Here is a 21,829-nt window from a genome sequence, read left to right as displayed (position 1 = left end):
AGTGGATTTTTCTTTAAAGAAGCTGCCTCTTTGCTCTCTTCTTATATTTTCTTGTCTATTTTTGCCCCCTGTATCGCAGCTATTATTAATTCAATATCCGTCAAAAATCAATATCTTCGCTTTATATACTATAAATTGCGTGCACAGGCGAGAGGGAAATAATAGACTTTTAATAAGCTATCGGACAAAAGATATAGGATATATATTGTAGTTGCGACTCGACACGGCAGTTACTTCGACAATTGACTAGTGCAAATCACTTGGATCGTTTGAAAATTACTCGCTGAGTCGAAAATAATGAAAGAAATTTGTAACGTTATCGGGCCACTTCCCGGATCTCTCTCTCTCTCTCTCTCTCCCTCCCTCCCTCCCTCCCTCCCTCCCTCTTTCACTCCATTTCCTATCCTTTCTCCTTTGATCTTTATACCATACATATCTTTAGGACAAGTAACGTCCACCACGACGTATAATTTCACAGAGCGATCGGGAATTGGAGAAACAAGACTATATACTGACACCGGTTTCTACTCTCGACTCGTTTTATAAGAATGAACCAGGTTCATTTGTGAGAATTCTTAATCTTGTTGCTTAAGACCTATGATGACACGTATTTATGTATGTATGTATAGTATAATAATTAATCGGTATAGTTAAAAGATAGGATATAATTAGTGGCAGCTTACTTGTTACAGTATAGCTGCTTGTTTCGCGTGTAATTAGCGCGTGCTCGTATTTCATTGTGATTTTCGTTAGTTTCTTTACAAGTTACGCAAATAACTGCAAAAACATACCCTGTTTCCTTGAATCAACATCAATATCGCTCGATGCGATAGTGGCGCGATTTGATTCCAAATGAATTCCATTTTGAAATGGGATTGCGATGCGGTATAGCAGTGTCGAGTACATATATCTGATAGTTTGGCTATTCGACGTGCGAGTGTAGAGTGGGTGCTAATGTCGGTGTTTTAGAGAGCGCTGAGTTTTAATATTTATTCATTTATCTTCTTTATTCACTATATATATATTTACTTAACTCGATTCCTTAATTGTTCTCCTCTTTCAAAATCCTTGCATTGCACTACGCGAATAATAAGCCGTGGCTGACTTTTCTTTCGCTGCTGCGGCTCCCCCTCCCCTCCCGCTTACCGATGACTCGTGTTTGCCCTCTGTGTTTTTTCTTTCTTTGCTCGCCCCTGCGCTATTTTACACACACACACACACACACACACACCGACGGAAAAAATTATCCTCCCCCCGAGTCTCTCGTATCTCCTCACGATGAACGGCAGAGTCGACGAAAACATTCACGTCACGAGCGGGTTCTCCATAAGTATATAGTATGAAGCTCGAGACAAATCTCCTCCAGCTCCCTTCCCTGTCCCAAAAGCTCGCTTCTCTCTATTCGATTTCGATTTATATATTTATAGCAAAATTGCTCGTACAATAATAGCGACTCGTTGCAAAATTAATAGCCCGGCGCGCCGCGTGAAGGATTTCGTTGATTCGCGAACACGTACGCAATAGTTTTCCCCGGAATTCGCGACACTTTCAATCCACGAGCAGCGATTTCGTCTCAGCGTGTTACATCACGTCGTGTAAAAATAAATTCAAAGCTGATTCTTACAGAATACTATTACAATTATTCCTTTTCATCCCTTAAAAGCTAAGAATACCTTATTTTTCTTTCTCTCTGAAATTTCGGTTAATTCATAGCAAGATGCATACTACTTTGGTTGTAGCAAAAACTTTGTTGGATAAAATAGTTGTTTTTTTTGGCTTGTTTACAATCGTCATTACATTCGTATTTATATATTTATATATTTATTCAATACGTTTTATTCATTATACGGTAAATTGTGTTCCTTGCTGATATTCAACTATAAGTACGGTTTTAATCTTATAAAGCTTAGATCGTAGTGATATTATCAATTGGTGCTTGCATAGAAGCATTTTGTCAGTATACGTGTCACGTGTCTTCTTCGTCCCCCCCCCCCCCCCCCTGTATATCAACGTGAGTGTATAGGTGAGGGTGCGCGTGCGCATGCGCTCCCACGCATGTTTCCAGGATGTGCGTATGTATATGTATATTTATGTAGGTGACCAAACACCGTATTTCCTCGTCTCTAACTTCCACGGGAATATAGGCATTTCGCGCTGCTCAACGCGATCTCTGTCCAATACTTGTGCGAAACGTTCCTCTATAGCGTTAATGATAAGAGTACACTCTCAACAGCTTCTACGCCATTCACACACAAGCACCTTTCGATTTCTCCGACTCGCGTCTCCGTTCATCGCTATTAGCAAATGCTATGATATCGATATAATACAATAATCGCCAATAATAATACGCCTGAGAGAATACATAAAAGAGACTCGATGAGAAATCCCGACTAGATTGTTTCTTTGGTTTTTCAGCCGTAGAGCGTGTTCGGAGGGATTTTTAATGATTAATATTATGGGGTGGGTGACGTCATCCGCGTCACGTGCCCGGAACGCGGTGTGGACGAATGGTTGATCAAACGGTGAAAAAGATCCAAATATATATATGTACGATAATCGTATCTCGGACGTAGGTGCATGGGGTTGTTCTAATGATTCTTCTATTGTTCTAGTACGAATATAATTAAGCATTTTTATATATAAGAAAGAAAATGAAAGTTGGTGATGAACGAGGGGCGGTACGGCGCATGTTAGGTAACCGCCCGCTCTGGCTTGGTGGGGACAGCTTGAAACCGCAACTAGGAGGATTGCATATATTATGGTATTATATGCAGTGGATATATATAGTATATATCTTCAGCGCACGCGTACCCTCCGTTTCTGTCGACGCGCGATATATAGTACGCCTCGTTTTAACAAAAAGAATAACAAAATAGTCAGTGACAAACCAAAGTCCAAGCGGCTTGAATTACAATGCGAGAGACTCTCATTGCACTCGTTATACTCGAATTGTACGATTATCGCGAAATCTAATCAATGGAAGGATGCGTAACCATAATTTGTCCTCTGGTAATAACAATAATAATAGTAATAATAATGGAGTAGCCTAATGAATCGAGAAAATCGATGCAAGAGGATCTTCCAAGTTCTCCGTGGAATTTGGAGGATCTGGAATACTGCAAGATAGGGAAATTGGAGCATTAGGACCACGTGTAATTGGTCCGATGCGATCTAATCTTATGTAACGAATTTAAGCAAATTGATTAGATTGTCCGATCTAATCGCCCTTTAGCAAGTGTAGCGAAAGGATCGTCTGTATCGGAGAGACGAGACCATGTGGAATGAAATGGTTACCTAACAGATTGTCTCGGTCGCTACACCGTTTGCAAGTAATGCATCACGTGTGTAAAGATAGTTAGGCACGATCAGGCTGCATCTCTGCACCGATTTATTAATGATGCTTAAACGCTTTCCGTCAGGCAAACGCCCTTTCTCTCTCTCTCTCTCTCTTACATCTCTGATGATTCATTAGATTTCCCCTTTGTCACTAATATTTACCAATTAATTATTAATCTACGAAATTCTCGTTAAATGTGCGACAACTTATTATTATTATCGTATAGAAAATTTCGCAGGAGATATGCCAAGAGTTATTTTATTGTAGATCCATCCAGAGTGTGATATGGAAATAAGAAACGCCCGTGGAAAGTGTGCAAATTGCGTATGGAATTGTTATTCGTTCGTAATAAGAAGCTCGAGAGGAAATGGAAAATAATTCTTTGGGAAGAAGAATATGCTCGGATTTTGGTTTGATCAATGAACGTGTGGCAGAAATCCCCATATCCCCGTTATACACGCGCCTACACTTTTGGTAATATCTCTGTCTTTAATATATAAATTTAATTTTCTAAAAATGACAAGAATATATGCTGTGTTATGTATGTCGCGTACTGCATAGGTTATGTATATGTATTAGAAATTATTGTTACTATTATTCATTCATTTTTTTTATCGATACATGCTAGATTATAGTATATGTATATTGTTATATCATACCCTTGGTAACTATCAAGCCCGTCGAGCTCGTCGTAGGAGGGAGAAATTTTTAAGCCTTCGTGCCCCTCCATATTGTTTTATATATAAATAAATTTAATTCATGCACATGCGCGCACACACGGCTGTTACGAGAGACAGCGTGCAAGTCGCGCAGCTTGGCATGTACGTAAAATACGCGTGTGTGTTTTCTCTCTCTCTCTCGATACGAGTGTGATTACTAAGCATGAGTACGTGTCTGAATGTGTTTGACGCATCGTATGTTAATTATGTTCATAATTGGACGAGCAACGAATTCGTAAATGAATTGTTAAGCGAGGAAAATGACTACCCGCCCAAGTTTTAAGTACAATATGTATAATATAGTATAATTATATAATAGTATATTGATGTAGCCGTGATTAGTCGCACTAGAATCAAAAATTGCGTTCGACTAGTACCTGACTCTTCACTAAAACAGTGTGTCCCAGCCCATTACCCATTTCTCGCCAAATAGTAATCATTTTGCATGTCGATTTAGCTAAAACTATAATAATTTACTAAGTCTCTAGTTTCTTCTCAATTAATAAATTAATTAATATATGTATAATATATAATATATATATATCTCATATTTGCAATATTTATAATTATATATAGTTCTTTCTCAATAGTTCATATTTATATAATTATATGTATATGTGTGTTATATGCTATATACATATATAATTATATATATAGTTAATAGTTTGTTGGTACTTTGGTTAATTAATCCGAAGATCAGAGTTTTCCCCTCCGTTCCATCGCTCCGCTGCACCGTATCTTAAACCTACTTAGATGACTTATCGCCGCTTCCGGTAGCCACCCTACGCTCTCTACCTCCAACCCCTCCCAGCCCGCGCTTAACACAGCGTCGCAATTACGGACGGAAGATTCCGGCGAATCCTCGAGTTTCCCGCTCATCGATCGTCCAACGTCCAATATTTTGTTTAACCTGTTCAGTAGTGGTCGTCGTCGCGCGAGACTCGCGGCGTTACGCACACTGCACTGTTTTACTATATACTCGACATTTTACATATCCACGGATAACACATATAAGTAGACACAAAATTATACACAGAGACTGTGCGAGGCGCCAGCATCATCGTATCCCGCGATTCCATCCAATGGCGTCCATCTTTTATTCAACAGGTTCTCGTTACCGTCGGTACCCCGCGAGAGGACACGATCAGCACCGAGGAGCTGATTTACAAGGATAATCGTGTCTCTCTCGTCGGCCTACGCGCAACGAGCGGGACGATTAATAACGATCAATTTTTTGCTTTTTCTTCTTTCTTATTTTTGTCTTTCAATCATGGATCACGATGAATCGAGGGAGCACAGTTTGCATAATGTCTTTCGGCATACGATGGAACTGGAACGGTCTGCGTGTGGGAGAAAGGAAGGACGCCATATCGATGGGTGCATCGTCGGGGTGCACGGTGCATGTGCGCCTGCTCGAGAAGGACGGCCTTCCCTGTCGCGCGCCTCCTCTCGCTCGACGATCGAGCCAGAGGAGCCGGTTACAACTGTACAACAAACACACAGATTTCCTTCTTTCCTAACCCCCTTTTTTTTTCGTTATTTGTTTCAATGATCACAGCCTAGTAGTTTAACGTTCCACGCCCGATGAGATCCGGACAACGCCGAGTCACTCGACGCGAATCGTCCACCGTCCGTAATTGCCGACGAGTCTTCGCATCGTTATTCCGGCAGGTCACTCCTAACAATTGCCCGGAAGCCTTATCGGCTAGGATTTATAGAAAATCGATCGTGCTTATTGGCGTACGTCAGCCGGCTCTGGAAAAGGAACCCTCGATAATAGATATAGATCTATATGTATATAATAATAATAATAATATAGATGTGTGTGTGTGTGTGTGTACATGTGTGCAATCGTGTGACTCTGGGACTGTCGAAGTGTGTGTACTTTCGGCCGGAAACTCGCTGATGACTTAACTAACGATATAATCGATAAGTTTACTATACAGGGGAGCGCGTGCCGGTATGGTAGCCAATGGCCCCACCTTGCGCGACGATCCCTCTACCGCGGCATATAAAATCTACAGCGCGATATATAGTACGTATTAATCTTAAAACATGTACGGGGACTCGATAATATCCGTGGAGCGCTTGATCAGTGCTGACCCCTAAACCCGAAAGCTGCTCTTCCTCCCTCCTCCTATCTATATATATATATAGATAGATCGACTCGTTCGGACGTTTTTCTTCCAGCCACTGTAAGCGTGTGTGTGTCTCTCTCTCTATGTATGTATGTGTGTGTGTACGAAGAGGGTCCATCCTCGACGGGGGTCCTCGATGGAGGATCCGAAGCTTGCCGCAAACCGGGCGAAAAGTGTGATTTGCGCTTGTTAATTTCTCTCGCTCGCCTGGAACCTTCCTGGAGGAACCGTGACCCTCCAATTTTTACGAAGGTCTTGGCTCGTGTCCACGCGAGCACCGCGAAGCATCGGCGCAACGCTCTTTCGTCCAGTTACATATAATTATAAGCAATTGCACAGCGATGCCGATATATTGCTGATGATGCGACTCGGAGAAAGAGCGCTTCGCGAGGGAAGCCGATGATTTCCCGAGGAGAATCATCGGATTTTCACCGCTCGGAACTGTGCCTCGTGAGATCTGGAGATTCTCCCTCCGCTCGATTTCGCCTCTTCAGCGAGAAGACGAAGAAAGCGCGTCGAGCATGACCCTGTGAAAATCCGACACGGATCGGCCAATTTCGTGTTATAGTTACTGCTGCTGGGTTCGCGTGTCCCACTTCTCTCATCTTCCATTCTTTCTTCTCCGGTGTTCCTCCTCTTTCGGGTCTGTGCCGAACAGGACTCAGCGCTGCACGTCCGTGGTCGCCCCTGCGTTTTCCAGCCAGCTGCCGGTGTAGTCGCTCTACTGACCTCTAATTTTAATCCTCTAATCAATTAACTAACTAGTATACTAGGTTGTTACGGTGGAGAGCGTTGTAGCGGTGATTGAAACTCGTCACTCCTGATCGTCCAGCGTCCACAGGGCTCGCGTTCTCGTATGACATCTGAAGTCATATATATGTACAGGGTTTTCTCTTGATCGTCCTTTCGAATAAATTCCAGAGTGTCCAAAAATATATTAATTGTACTTACTCTATAAGTTATTACGTAGGGCGCGGCCCGTCCAGATTTTCTAGGCAAGGACGTTGGTTAGTATGGTCGATCCTTGGGCCTCTTAAGCTGGACCTTTAGCCGTTTCATCCCTATCTGGTAGCCGTTCATCGTGTGGATGGCGTTTTGCGCGCTTGCTGGATTATCGTACGACACGAAACCTGAAAGAATCCCGTTGTAAATTAATTGTCCATTGCTTCGTTCCCCTCATCGTTTTAAATCATCCACTCGTCTTTATATACCTGTATAGCTATACGCACACAACATTTTTAATATTAGTTTTTTGAGTTATATATACAGAAAATATTATCAAGTAGGGCGGCGATATTTTAGGAAAACGAGAGTTTCTTCACTATATATATATATATAAGTATAATTTATTATATTGAAGTTGGCTGTGGTACTAGGAAGTAGCAGGGATGATCTTACAGGGTCGAGGATTATCGTAAAAAGGTACTCACGATCCAAATGGTGATTTAGATTACTAAATTCGCCGCGAGGAATAAAAAGTTTCCGTTGGACGGAATTATCCAAGTTTTGTCGGGAGAGGAGGCGCGCGATAACGAAGCTAACCGTGGAAGCGTTTCTGAAAGGGTCGTCAGAGTCCCCGGTTTAAGCCAATTTTGACCATTAGTCCCGATCCAATTTTAGTTTCACCATCATGGCGGCCTACCGCCTGACCAATCACGGTGCTTCGTCTTATACCCTCTCGTCCTAGCTAAGACTCGTAAATTAACTTTTGCCCCGTTACCGAGGAAATCTCTCATTATTTTGACTCTAAAAGTAGAAAAATACTCATTCGACCATTCGATATCCTCCACTAGGAATTTCATTTTGACTGAGAAAAGAGAATCTATCTTCAAAGCATGCATATACATACGTCAATTAGTGGAAGCAAAAATATTATGAAATTATAAATTACAAGAGTAACATTTATCACACTGTATATATACATATACATACAGTTGCACTGAATGAGGAATTATTATAATTTCAGTCGAGGGAAAAAGTTTTCGGCGCACTTCCTTTGAATATTGTTAATGGTTATACATAGAAATACTGGGCTTTCTCTCGTGTAATTTGTCAAGAGCTTTTGTCCGCGGATTAATCGCAAGGGGATACACACGTAAAAATCTGAAGCACACTGGTTAGCAATGAATGGCCCGAGGACGAGTATGGTTGAATGAAGTCGTCCAATTATCCGCGTTCGCGACTGCAGATCCGTTTCGGATACGATTAATCAAAGGAGAGCCGATGGCTTTTTCAGCCCTTTTTTTTGTTTCGTTCCCCTCTATCCGTTAAAAAGGCTTCGCGACTTTATTTCACTCCACCCCCACCCTGCTTTCATATTCTACTGCACTGCCTCGCTTCGACCATATGCAAGCCTCCAAATTAATATCGCACCGACAAAATGCAAATCGTAGGTCCAATTCTTATCTACGATCGATGATTTGTCATTTTCTCTATGTGTAGAAACCACTCCTTGTTGGATTTTTATGATCGTGTTACACCAACTGAACCAAATTTGCAAATTCAACTATAATTTCTAACACACATTTAGCTCAACGATTAGATACTCAAGACTAAGATCGAGCTAAGCATTGCTCGAAGGTCATCCCGAGTCAAGTTGATTTTAGCTAAGACTGCTAAGCTTGAGTTTCATTTATAAATTTTGCTGTTTACGATTCACTGATTTTAATTCGTCCCAGAATGTAGACGTAAACATTCATGTAATTAGATATAATAAGATGAGGTATCACTTTATTCTTTACTATATCATATACTTTTGAATGAAAACGGAGAAAAGTTTTCGAAAAGGAATCGCTCCAAAATGAATATAGTTACAAACAAGTAAATGAATATTTACCTCTACGATACGGGGTGAATTAAAATTTGAATATACCTACACCGTACAGGGAAAGAAAATATCTAGTGATTTATGTACAATCAATAATTCCATCTAATTTCTATCATTATGAAGACGTCGGTGCTTTTATATTTCTGCTTAATAATCGAACTGTAAATGGTTCAACTTGAAAAGCATTTCGCGTAATTGCAGAAAAATCAAGTATACGACGGTGAAGCTTGCTCGAGGAAGATTTGGCCCTTTTACGATATGGTTGAATGAAACAAAGGGGTATAAGGGGAATAAAAGACAAGACTTAATAAAGCACAAGTATTGGATTTCTCGGTGATTTTCCGAGTGCTCCTCTGAAAGATGGTGAGTCGGCGACCCGGATCATTCGTCCTACCTTGAGACGATTGTATCGAGGGTACTCGTAGACACTCGAAAATTTCTCCTATTTTGTCTGTCGCAGCAGCCACTTGTCGGCTCTTTCGTGAAAATCACACACTTACCGAAGCATTTACTTTGGTTGGTCGCCCGGTCGATGAAGACTTTCGAAGAAATAACATTGCCAAACGGGAGGAACATCTGCATGAGCTCGCTATCACCAAATTCCTGGGGCAGGTGGTAGATGAACAGGTTGCAGCCTTCAGGTCCTGAGATAGAGCATCCTACCATATAAATCAGAGCACATCTAAACATCTAAACTTGAAGTATAATACTCAAGTTAGAATGTTAGTTCTGAATGAGTTTCGTATTCGCAGTAAAATGATTTTAGAATGATAAAGTATAAGTGAGAGAAAGAGAAATAGATAAGATATAAGAACAAAACGAGAGAGAGATAGTGTAAGAGAAAAATTGAAAAGTTAAAAGTGAGAGAGAAAGAGAACTGCACGTATCCGTGGATCATTTATCATCCTCGGAGTCTCATTTCTTTATTCTCACGCGATACCGATCGTTTTCATCTTTAGAAAATTCTACGGATACTTCTTTTTTTCACCCGGACGTCAATCTAATTTCTCTCTCGGCGAAAGTGACGATGATTCGATGCAATTGATTCTTTGGTTTCCCGATTGATTTAATGACGTGATAGTTATGGATGAATTGAGAAGAAATTAAATGGAAAGAGAAAGAGAGTTAAAAATGTAAAGAAAATTTTAAAAGGCTTATTGCAACAAAGTGAAACAAATTTGTAGAACCACGTGATTAGCGATCATGATCAAGGACTCTCGCGCTTCAAGTAACGTTGAGTATTTATACTTTCAAATATACAAACACACAACACTGGATTCACAACACAACGATGGATAAGGATGATGGTTAATGTTTGATCTAAATTAGGCAGATGATTTTTATGACAACAATGATAATGATTGGTGCTTCATATTCTTTACCAGACACGATACTCCTTCGCAATTTATATTTTATGCTCAGCTTCTTTGTTGTATCTCCTATAAATTATGGAATATCCAAGTATAATCTACGTAATCGATAAGAGTCAAAGTACTCCCTTGAAAATAATTAAATCAACTCGTCTTATTTAATAATTCATCAATTTGCAGATTTCCTGTGTCTCACACTATATACAACGATCATTCATATCATATATATTAGTTTTTGAATAAAATATTTTTTTATTTTATTTCTATAAATAATATAATCCAAAGGCTCGTTCAAATAATTATCGTGTCAATGTCAATATTATTCGGTAAGTTTGAGTTTGGCAAAAAAATAAAAATAAATGAAGAAGGAAGAATAGGGGGGAAACTCAGCCAAGTGTTCGGAATTCCTTTTCCGACTTTATATTACGCGGAAAAGTGACGAGGACATCTGAGGATTAATGCGCGCGTTGGAGAAAGATTCGAGGAAGAGCATTCCGAGGGGTCGGAATAACGGAAGTCCAAATAAGGATTTAGCTAATTTCACTGAACTTTATAACTCCGACGTCAATTAGCGGTGATTATGACCGTGGAAACTTCTGCTCTCTTGGCCAGAAGCTTCCCGACTAACGGACGCATTTAAGTAATGAGATGGCTGCCACTCAACTTTTAGGGTGCTACTCATCGCGACTCGTTCTTTCCGAGACTCACCCTTCCGCCCCACCACCTCTCTTTCCTTCAAACTCACCCCCCCCCCCCCCCCCCACCTTCCCTCAAACCTTGCTTCTTCTCCTTCTTCTCCGTATAACAAGCACCACCTTCTCGAATCACCGCAAAGTATACTATAATTACGTCAATGATTATAGCCTTCGATTTAGGCTAAAGTAAATTGCACCTACCTCCTATTATACTTGCTCGATATTACTTAGCCTAGCGATTCGAAATAACGACGTTGTACTTACAAAGAGTGTTTTAGTAATACTAAATCAAATTTTCAGCGATTTATATGGTAAGTGACTATTTTTGCCAGCAACCCTTGTGCAAAACGAATATTAATTAACTTTCTTCCTGCAGAATTATTCGCACACTTGAAAAATATCTATATTTATACCCTTTTCTCTTCCTATATAGATCTACTCGTTTGTGCCATACACCTATTGACTCGAACCTCCTTAATATTATATGTTTTTGAAAACTTTCATCATAGCTGACAAAACTTTGAACTACTTGCTTCGATAACGAGACAATATTCTGAAAATCCTACGCTCTTCGATTAGTTTGGATCATTGTGAAACCTGGACATCAGTGACTTTGATATTTCGATCCTCGAATGATCGGTGCGATTATCGAACGTTTTAGTAACTTTTATCGTTTTCTAAACTAATGAAAATAATAAATTTCTCTTGAATGGAGGAGAACTCTGAGGTACACCTTGGACGTTTGAAAGTAAAAAATTTGTACTTTATATAGTTGGCAAGTGTTTCTCGCGGTTTAAGTTAAGAATGACGAATGCTGTGTTTTGCCACGCTCCACTCGGCCGATAATAACTCGATCGTAGTTGTCACGCGAGAGCCAAATTAGAGCGGGTGTCGACAGGTTTCCGGTTCCGTCGAAGGGAGCACCGGGTGAGCACGGTGGACGCCAGGAATCACGTGAAACGAGAGCCATAAATTTTGCCACGTCGTACCACGAGCGCGCGATCCTCGATCCTGAAATTGGTTTTGGATTCTCTAATTGGCGCCAGGAGAAACGTGCACGCGATTCTAACGAGATCACAAACCCCTTGTTGGAAAAGTCGCGGACTATTAATAACTCGTGAGAAATAGCAGAAGAGCTATAAAGAAAACGTAAATTTCGATTCTGACATTATAAAATAACGGTATATGTATACCCTCAGGTTCTCAGCTGTTAAATGTCACTTTTCGCTTCTCTCTACACGGAGAAACGTATACGTTCAATCGACTGCGAAAGAAATTTGCGATCGTTATAAAGAATACACGTTTCTTTCGTCTTGACAAAAGCGACCGTTATATACGTGTATATGTGTGTGTGTGTAATTGTTATATTTTATAAACACTGGTACAATCTAGTCACATTGAGAACAACGGTGGAGGAATTAACATCGATATAACCGAGCCTTGAATTTAAATACCGAGAATAAAAGGACGCTGAGATATATATATCATATGGAATGTAAAGACATATAGACATTTAGAGAAAACAACGCGCGGTAAACATTGGATTTGTTCGTTTTAGCTGCACTACTTTCTCCACTTTTTCGCTTTATTCGCCGTTATTTTTTGTACGAATTCACGTTGCGACCTGACGTAAACGATGTAAAAGTGTGGCTGGGAGAGTACATCTATAACGAACAATCGTATATTGATAACAACAATTGCAGTGAGGTATAATAATTGGTTGACGTAATAACATGAATGAGATGTGGAATCTGTAGGCCATATTCACTGTGTCACTTTCAACAAATTCATGCGGTGAGATAACGAATATAGTATTATCATGAAACGACAAAGAATATTACTTAAAAAACCACACGAGTCGGTCCGAAGCAGCAGTTTCTTCGCTTCATTGGACTAGGGAATCCTCTTAAAGTATTCTATCAAACAATCCAACGAATATAGTAGACAATTAATACACTGTAGATGCTTCAAAGCGATTATCCACGAGTAGTATATATATATATGTCATACACATATATACGATGTGTCATACACACAATCTCCTCACTGTGATCACCATAATTATCAAAGAATACAGTGATGAAGCAATTGCAGCAGCGATATTGATAATATTGATTAGCAATTGGCTGGAGCTTTGACAAATATTACAAAAGTATAGGTATACAGTGGTACAAGCCTCTGAAGAAAACTGGTTGAAAAATTGGAAAACGCTGCTGGTTGGATTGGACGAGGGGGGAAGGTGAATAAAAATGAATAGGAGAGAGAAAATCCAATAGAAGGAAGAGAGGGAAGCGCTGTCGCGGTAAACTTTCCATTATCCTACGATGTAACAACGGATCGCCTCCGGGCGTAGCGGCAAAGTAATTAAAACTTTCGTTTTATTTGCATTATCTCATTGTAAAGCGTCGTATATTCTAATAATGGCGAGTTGTTAATTGCAATTAGGCGTTGGCCCACCGCCCTTGCACGCTTTCGCCTACTATACCTTCAACAACTACTTCTCTTCTACTCCCCCCCCCCCTCTCCCCTCCTCCCCCTGCCTCGCCTACTACCTTCCTTATTTTTTCCACGAAGCTGCGCTTTATAAAGAAAACCGTGTCCTTTTCCATTGCTCTTGGCTTCTCAATTAGAATTGATGAATTTTAATTAATTGCAACATTCTTCTCATAGTATCCTGCAATTTCCACTAGAGTCCCCCGGCTGCGAGCTTCCAATCAAATAACTCAAAGTTTCATGGCGAAACGTCGATAGTTGATTGTTCAACGATGCCAAGTTAATTGACGCCAAAATTAGCTACTAATCTCCAATTTCTTCATCATTCAAATATCAATCAGTATGTTTCTAACTAAATTTGCCAAATATGCGAGTTTTCTGAAATATTGCTCTCTTCGTCATTATCATTAACATAGAGAAAACGTTGCTATTGAATATTCCAAGAGAGTAATCGATTACTTTGATTATATTGTTATACATATATAGTATCATTAGAGTTGATCACAGTAGAATTTGAGAACCACTGCCATATCCTAATTAAAGCAAAAAATTATTTTCAATGTTTAATCACATCGTTTTTAAAAAATATATGAAATTATGAGAAGAGTCTCGTGTCTGGGTATGCTTTGGGATTTGGAGCTACGACTTTTGGGTCTACATTCTTTCGTGTTACGAATAACAATTACACGATATAAAAAGTGATTTGTACTTACCTTCCCTCTGCGTAGGTGCTACAGCAGTCAACGGCTGGGGAATAGCTTGAGGAAACTGGCCGTAGACGGCGGGATAAGCTGCGACAATAACAAATAACATATAACGGGTAGGTACATCATGATCTGTGCACATCGAGACAAAACATGCATCTCATGACTTTTCATAATGATGGTCAATGATCCAAAGTTGATCGATAAACATGGCAATTAATGTTCGTATCGAATTTACGTGAAATCTGCAGTGCAGATATACATATCTCAATTAAAAATTTTTACATATTTTAACCCACGAACAACCATACAGTCAACTGCATCAACTTTCGATCGAAATGATCGAATATCAAACGTTACATTTGATATGTTTTCTGTGTCAAAGGTCTGGTGGAATGTTGTTGTCTAATGTAATATCTGCCGTGCGAGAAAGAGATCAGCAGTCTGTAATTAATAGTTGAAAGCAGAATCGAGAGACGCTCGCGTCTTTCACAGCGTAAAACGCAAGCTGCAAATATTTTGTTCGAATAGCCGTTTCTTTTGACAAGGGTATATGTTTTTCAACGTTCTCGCTGTTTCGTTACTTTTAACACTATACTTCTGTGCTTTGAGCCTGCATCTTTTTCCTTCGTCCGATAAACAGAGAATCGAATATTCTCTCCGTGTTTCTGCCGCGCTACCCGACACACGATATCACTTCAAAGTCAAATGCAGAGAACCGTTCTACCCCATTAAAACTGGGTATATCAATCGTTATCGATTCACCGGACAATCCGAGGACGAACGAGTACCCCTGCGCAATAGCTATTTCGCAAACGCTGGAACTATCACTTTGATTTAAAGCTCCGAGGTCAAAGTTGGAAAATACAGAAATTAATTGCTACTACAACTTCTAACCAAAATTCAAATGAAAACCCCCCGAAAGCTCTCCAAGAGAGCTCTCGCGTCAATTGGATTATTCATTTGGATTTCATCAATTATTTCTTAAATTAATTACCGATAGGAGATTACAGCCAACGATCGCGTAGGATAATAATCGATTAGATAATTGCGCGATACAATTTAGAAGCGTTATCCTAGGCTGACGAGCATATTTGTTAGCTGTGAATAAATGTAACTGGAACGGCGAAGAGTTTTTAAAATCTTGAAATCCAACAAACCCACGCGAGGAAGAATTTACTTTGCTAAAAGCCACGATAATTAGTGTTTCTCTGTTGGAAAATTGGACGACAGACGTGGTGATAAAAATGATAAAGTTTATAAAAAACTCTTTGGGAAAAAATTGGAATTGGATTGTCTGGATAAAGGGGGGGGGGGGGAGGGGGTGAGGGACGTAGCGTAGTGGAGAAATGTAAATAGCGTTATTAATTACAAGCGGCAAATATTTAAAATATGAGTGATCGATATCCGTTTGCGAAGCTCGGAGAGGTCAGATTTCGCTTGAAAATTAATTATTTCTAAGTAAACATCAGTTTAATAAATTCCGATTGACGGTACCATGGGCTCCGAAGCGCGATATGGATCAACACATTTGGCGTATGAAATAAATACGCGATGATACGTTGGTTACGCAACTCGCAGATAGAAGGTTGGCTATTTTCAAGTGTTTTTTTTTTCACCCGTTGGCCCCAATAGCGCGTGTACAGTATATTGCGAGAAAATATCTGGGAAAAAGCAGGTCGATCCAGAGTCTTCGGTAAACAACGGATGTACGCCCTCGCCCCGTTCCGGCTTACGATCCTCCTAACGCTCAAATTGCATCAGCACAATGCACACAATCAAATTTGTCTAACCCGACTCTCCAATAAAAAATCAATCTTCAAACAGTTTTATTGCCAGCTTATAATTGAACTTATGAGTGAATTAATTTTCTTCGCGCTGTAGATACGCGTATACATATATACGCTTGCTAACATATACAAATATCGCCGGGTGAAATAACCCAACGTCTGAAAGTGCCAAAATGGCCAAGTCGGAAAATGGGCATATCATTGGTTTCTGGTAAAAAGAGAGGAATGATCAAGTGATCGCCGCCTCTCTATCTTGCTACTATTAGCCCCCCCCCCCCCCCGCTGATAGAATTCATTTGCTAATCGAAAAGACGGTGTAAAGGAGCGAGAGAGAAGAAGCACACGTACTTTAATCACATCTCTTTTTCACATATATACACATGTTCATTCTCTAACTGATTTAGTTGGTGTAGTTAATGAATTAACGTGTGTGTGTGTGTGAGAAAGTGAAAGAGGGAAAGTACTTTTTCTCTCTCAGTCCGTTTACTATACTTACTATCCTTTCGATTAACAAATGAAGAAACAATAGGAGTGACAGAGAAATAGGTATAGCGAGTCATTTAATCGTCTTTCTTTGTCTATCGTCAACCAAATAATTTATACCTATTATTGATCATCGCGATTCTTGCACTTTTAAACACTTGGTCACATTATCTGGCAATCCCTGCATATAATCTATAACTAAATGATTGTTTATAACACAGGAAGAGAACCTTGTATAAGAATATCTGTCTGATTAGAAAAAAAAATATGAGTCACGAAAATAGGGGAGACTTTGTGTTAAATATTAACTTTTTGTCGGACACGAAATTGTCATTTAAATTCTGAACTTTTATAGAGGTATGCCGTCAATTAAAACCGATGAATAATGTGCATTTCAGCAAAACTATCCGCTGTCAACGCGTATATGCTGCTCTGATGGACATGCACGAGATGCGATGGTAAACTGTGATGTATATACACATGAAATTCAAAGTTTATCCACGAAACACACTTAAAAACATCGAGGTACACTGCAGCGCAACAGCATATATAAGCATATAATATATATGTGTGTGCCACGATGACGCGTCACGTTTAAACAGTTTTATATGCTATATGGTATATGAAGCTGTGTAGGTACATGTATCATATAAATATATATAAATATACCAAATACCATACCATAATTGCATGCAAACAATGACTGAATTTGATTCTCCGAAAGAAATTTAATATCCAATAATAATATCATAATTTATGTCGAAAGAAAAATGTTCTCCCTTGGAGTATTAGGTATATGGATAATATAATACGCGCGATCGCACATTGGAACGTTATTGATTTTATCGAAATATATTATCGGTATGTCCTAATTATCCACGGATCAATTCTTCTTCAACGCCCCATTCGATCGTAAAATAATTAGCCTTTGAGTACACGAGAGTCATCAGTGCAATCGAGCAAAGGGTTAATTCGACAAATTTGGAAAATTATTCACTGATGTCGTGCATGTCCCTTTCAAGCCATAAAAAATGAATATGTCCAATCAAAAGAGACACACGGACGGTTAATAGCAAGTACGAACGAATTTCTGCTATTTCTACTTCAAAGCGATCCCAAAGTAATTCGATTAGTCCAATCTCTCGAATATTTAAGCTCGAACATCAACGATATAGCGATTTCACCACGTTTTAATCTGCCTATAATAATTTTGCTTGTTAATTCCATCAATTTTACCCTCCTGTGCTTTGGAATTAACGTATGTAAAAAAGCTGACGCTCGTGTATGTATCTGTACGTGTGTGGGTATCTGGTTTGATGTACGAGTGACGTGCACATAAGGGTGATTCATATATACATATATTATATATGTATATATAGGGTGCTCGTAGATTTTGTGATAGGCTAATGGATCGGGGAAAAATGAGAGAGAAAGAACGAATGAGTATGGAAGAAAGAAAGAAGAAAGAAGAGAGAGAGAGAGAGAGAGAGAGAGAGAGAGACAGAGAGAGAGTGTGTGTGTGTGAGAAAGGTAGATAGAAAAAAGAGAAAAATGGATGAAAACTTACCGACACCGGAGTAAGCTTGCATTCCAGGATATGCGGCGGCGGCAGCATGCTGGAGTGCCGCATCCCCATTGGGCAACCCTTGGACAGCCCCTGCTGGAATGGACAGATGGAGGGCATCTACACTTCAGTAAGCTCAGCTCTTATCGGGGAAGGGACTAACCTAAGGCCCCTGTCGCAACTCGCGCGAACCAATTGATTTTTTGCCGTATATACTTTTTCAAACTCAACCCACCCATCCAGACTTTCTTATCATCTCCACAAAATCATTCCACTCGAATATACTTATATACTTTGCCTTTCCTTTCCTCGCAATTTATTTTTCTATTAAATAAAGCCAGCCAATCTCGGTTCCTCTATCTTTATATAATACAAATTTGCCAATCTTGCAAGACTAATATTACATTTTTCAAAGCGGCAAGCTTTAATATTTGTTTTTGTAAAAGCTATAATTTATTTTCAAGAGAGAGAGAGAGAGAGAGAGAGAGAAAGTATATCTATATAACAGTTATATCGCGATTTGAATCTATACGATCAAGAGATTAAATATATCGAACGGAGAAGTGAGAAATTCTTATATTTAATTGATTAAAGGGATTGTTCGGTGAGTAGATCAGAGTGATTTGTTGACGAGTTTGAAAAAGTTCGTTTTGTGAAGGTAGAGAGACGGTGGAGGTTCTGGGCGAGGTTATGTCATTTGCGGAAACGCGAAATGATAAAGTCCAGCGTCGATTGGCCGAGTGTTGCGCAGGGGCGGCACGCTGCGCCTGAGTTGATACTCACGTCCCGCGTAGGTTTGCGGTATTCCGTTGGTATAGACACCTGGATCCGAACCTGTTGGCTGACCGTTCGGTGTCTGAGCTCCCATGTTGAAATTGGGGATCGTCGGTGACGGTAACGACGGTATTGCACCGTTCACCGGCTGTCCTGTACCGGTACCTACGAGCAAAACTCTTCGTTAGCAATTACACTACATACACGACTGCCTCCTCTCGTATTTCACTCTTTATTGACAATAGTTGTAATTTTACAATATCGTAATCCTATACTACTGAGCGAATCTTTAAAAATACATGTTGAACAAAAAAATATTGTTCTTTTGCGTTATAAATATTATCTGCATTTATTAAGTAACAAACAATTCCTGATTTCATGCCTTTATGGTATTTATATTATTTATCAATAACATTTTTCAAAAGTTTATAAATTTAGTATGACTCGACGTATAGTTAATAAATTCTTTATATAAATTTTAAATCGACGTATTACATTTTATATTTAGAAATCGAAGCTTCTCGATAACTTTTGAAAACACGAAGAAACGACTTTTGTTAATTTCTAATATGCAGTCACATGAGCGAATTGAATTTACCTTTCTTCGCTACATTTTTGGATCGTTAAGAGTCGAATTATCGCTGTAAACGAAATCTATTTAAATTGAAGCGAATGAATATTACTAAAGAAAGTAAATTCTATGGAGTACTGTAAAGTTTAATTAATTGCGATGGAGATAAGAGCAATAAACATTTGGCGCGCAAACAAATACAAATATATTATATATAGCAGAATACACTTTTTAATAAATCCGATATTGGATTCAGGGGAGGATAAAAAAACAATTGAATAACGGTGGAAAATTACATATTAACGTTGCAGGATCCACGTGGTTTTTTATTTATTGACGCCTAGCTTTGAATTCCATTATTCTCGTATGCATTTATTTGTATTTTCTCTCAACCATTCTATCTTATTATAAAGCTATACTATGATTTCGTACGGAGCAGAAGCATCGAACCTTGACGTAACGTTTGCGTCGCGTAACGAGTAATTGAAGCGGAAACTCGAGTGGTAGAGAAAAAATCAGCTGAAATAAACGAAATACGATCTGACACTTAATTCGCATAGCTATATGTATGTGCGTTATCTATATTCCGTCTCTCTTCAGGGCGAATTCCGGCGTTCCGGACGACTCACCGCAGAGACCCGGATAAACGTAAGATCTCTAGCTGCTACGTCAAAAAAGTTTGCGAGATTATCCCGTGGAAACACGTGGGGCGGGAAAGGGAAATAAAATGCTGCTTTCCGCTTTTCGATTTTCGCCATCGCATCGGTTTAACCATGAAATTACGAATGGGCTGATCCGCGTAGAACCGACCGAAGCTGCTGGTGCTCGAGGAATATTGCGAGGCTCGTAAAAAGTAACTCGCGGATCTGAGGAGTCGCGCGCGTACAGTGGAATTTCGAAATGAAGACACTTTGGTTGCGTCCGGGAGTCTGCAGGGTCGGGGCGACGAGAGGACCGTAAGTGTGTGTGCCACGAGGGGGACATTGCGCGTTTCGTCGGAGGAAAAAAGATGAGGAGTAGCGAATATTCGTCATAAAGTTGAATCCCGCAACAAAATCGCGAGTATCTGCAAGCCAAAGCACGGTAAGGTGCGTATAAGGCGTTGCGGGAGGAATAAAAGTAGCGGCGTAATCTTCGATAGGTTGCTGAAGTTTCAAGGGGGAGGAGGGAGAAATAAAATATTATTTCCCTATCAAACGGTATTACCTTCCGTTCGACGAGTCCGGACGAACAGCGCTTGCGGGGAGTCGATTTCTGCGCTTACTTTACTTGTCTCTACCACTTGGATGTCTCCTGCCCCTTTTTTCTTATACTTTTTACCCCCTTTCTCTCGCTCGCGAAACCAACCTACCCTCGCGTCTCCCCCTCGCCTTCTTTCTTTGCCTTTCCATAAACTTTCGCAGTATTTTCCTTTCTTTGCCAGTCCACGCACACACACACAACTTGATAAAAAAATGTTGTATTGATTTACGAGCCGATTATAAAGTTCCTGTGGCAGATCTTTCCATTCGACGGTAACCACCCCTTTCTTTCTGCTTCGAAGGCACAAACTTTGTGAAATCAATTACAATGTAGTATATGTTTATGTATGCTATATCGCACATATATATTTTGAAGTACCGAATATCGTGTGATTTTATTGTGACGGGAAATCGAGGATTACTGCTGATTTTAAGAGTAATTGTGATCAGCTGTTATTTATCGAACACTGCACTAGAGCTAATTAATTTTTAAACATTTGTAATAAATATTTTATAGACGATTTACACGGTTGTCGAGAGATTCGAGCGTTGAGGTTTATTCATATGCAGACACACTGGTATTTGATACTAACGTGTAGAGCAAATAACTTACCGGAAGTCGGTGGGACGACAGGAGTTGGCATGCCATTAAGTGCATGGGGTAATTGTCCAGCGGCTATTGCTGCCATTGGATTGATATAGGTACCCTGTGCTGTTGCAGCAGCCATAAGCGCTGCCTGCTGCTACAAAGTGACAAAAATATTCGATTAAAAATACAGTATAACTCTACATGTACACAGAATAATCCTTTTTAATATATAATCTCGATTATCTGTAGGAAATTTCAAGCAGAGAAAGAAGGGTATGATATAAGAATTATATGGTTTCGAGGGAAACAAGATGACCCCATCATGATTTTGGAAGGGAATTTAAAAGTGAAAATAAAAACACTCTGTTCGTTTTATCCCATTTTTATTGCATATTCTTGTGGATTAACTCGAGAGCTGTCCAGCACTCTATATTCAGTCGTTCACTATATATATACATATATATATATAGATATTTCGATTTGAAATTGCATATAGGTGTGTGTTTGGTGGAAATACTATACCTGACCTTTACG

The 21,829-nt window shown here is 39.6% G+C and overlaps 1 protein-coding gene across 10 annotated transcripts in view; it reads right to left on the bottom strand.

Annotated features, from left to right (window-relative positions):
- Nucleotides 1–404: 404 nt before the first annotated feature.
- The window catches only part of bru3 (bruno 3), a 517,537-nt gene continuing 496,112 nt past the window's right edge, over nucleotides 405–21,829 (bottom strand). For 6 of the 10 annotated variants that reach the window (XM_066726521.1, XM_066726520.1, XM_066726515.1 and 3 more), the window contains 7 exons: nucleotides 21,320–21,449; nucleotides 18,904–19,059; nucleotides 18,124–18,240; nucleotides 14,293–14,370; nucleotides 9,522–9,680; nucleotides 7,146–7,324; nucleotides 405–7,057 (listed from right to left, as the gene is read on the bottom strand). In XM_066726521.1, the coding sequence (XP_066582618.1) occupies nucleotides 7,203–7,324; nucleotides 9,522–9,680; nucleotides 14,293–14,370; nucleotides 18,124–18,240; nucleotides 18,904–19,059; nucleotides 21,320–21,449 (762 nt within the window). In that variant the 3' untranslated portion in view covers nucleotides 405–7,057; nucleotides 7,146–7,202. The remainder of the gene's footprint in view (nucleotides 7,058–7,145; nucleotides 7,325–9,521; nucleotides 9,681–14,292; nucleotides 14,371–18,123; nucleotides 18,241–18,903; nucleotides 19,060–21,319; nucleotides 21,450–21,829) is intronic. The other 4 variants (XM_066726517.1, XM_066726518.1, XM_066726519.1 and 1 more) reach the window with 4 other exon arrangements.

Source organism: Prorops nasuta, unplaced genomic scaffold (assembly GCF_024137725.1).
Source record: "Prorops nasuta isolate Cenicafe-Biocafe unplaced genomic scaffold, Cenicafe_Pnas_1.2 PNAS00004, whole genome shotgun sequence".
Classification (NCBI taxonomy): domain Eukaryota; kingdom Metazoa; phylum Arthropoda; class Insecta; order Hymenoptera; family Bethylidae; genus Prorops; species Prorops nasuta.
The sequence above is the reverse complement of the archived record's forward strand: the minus strand, read 5'-3'. Positions and strand labels throughout refer to the sequence as shown.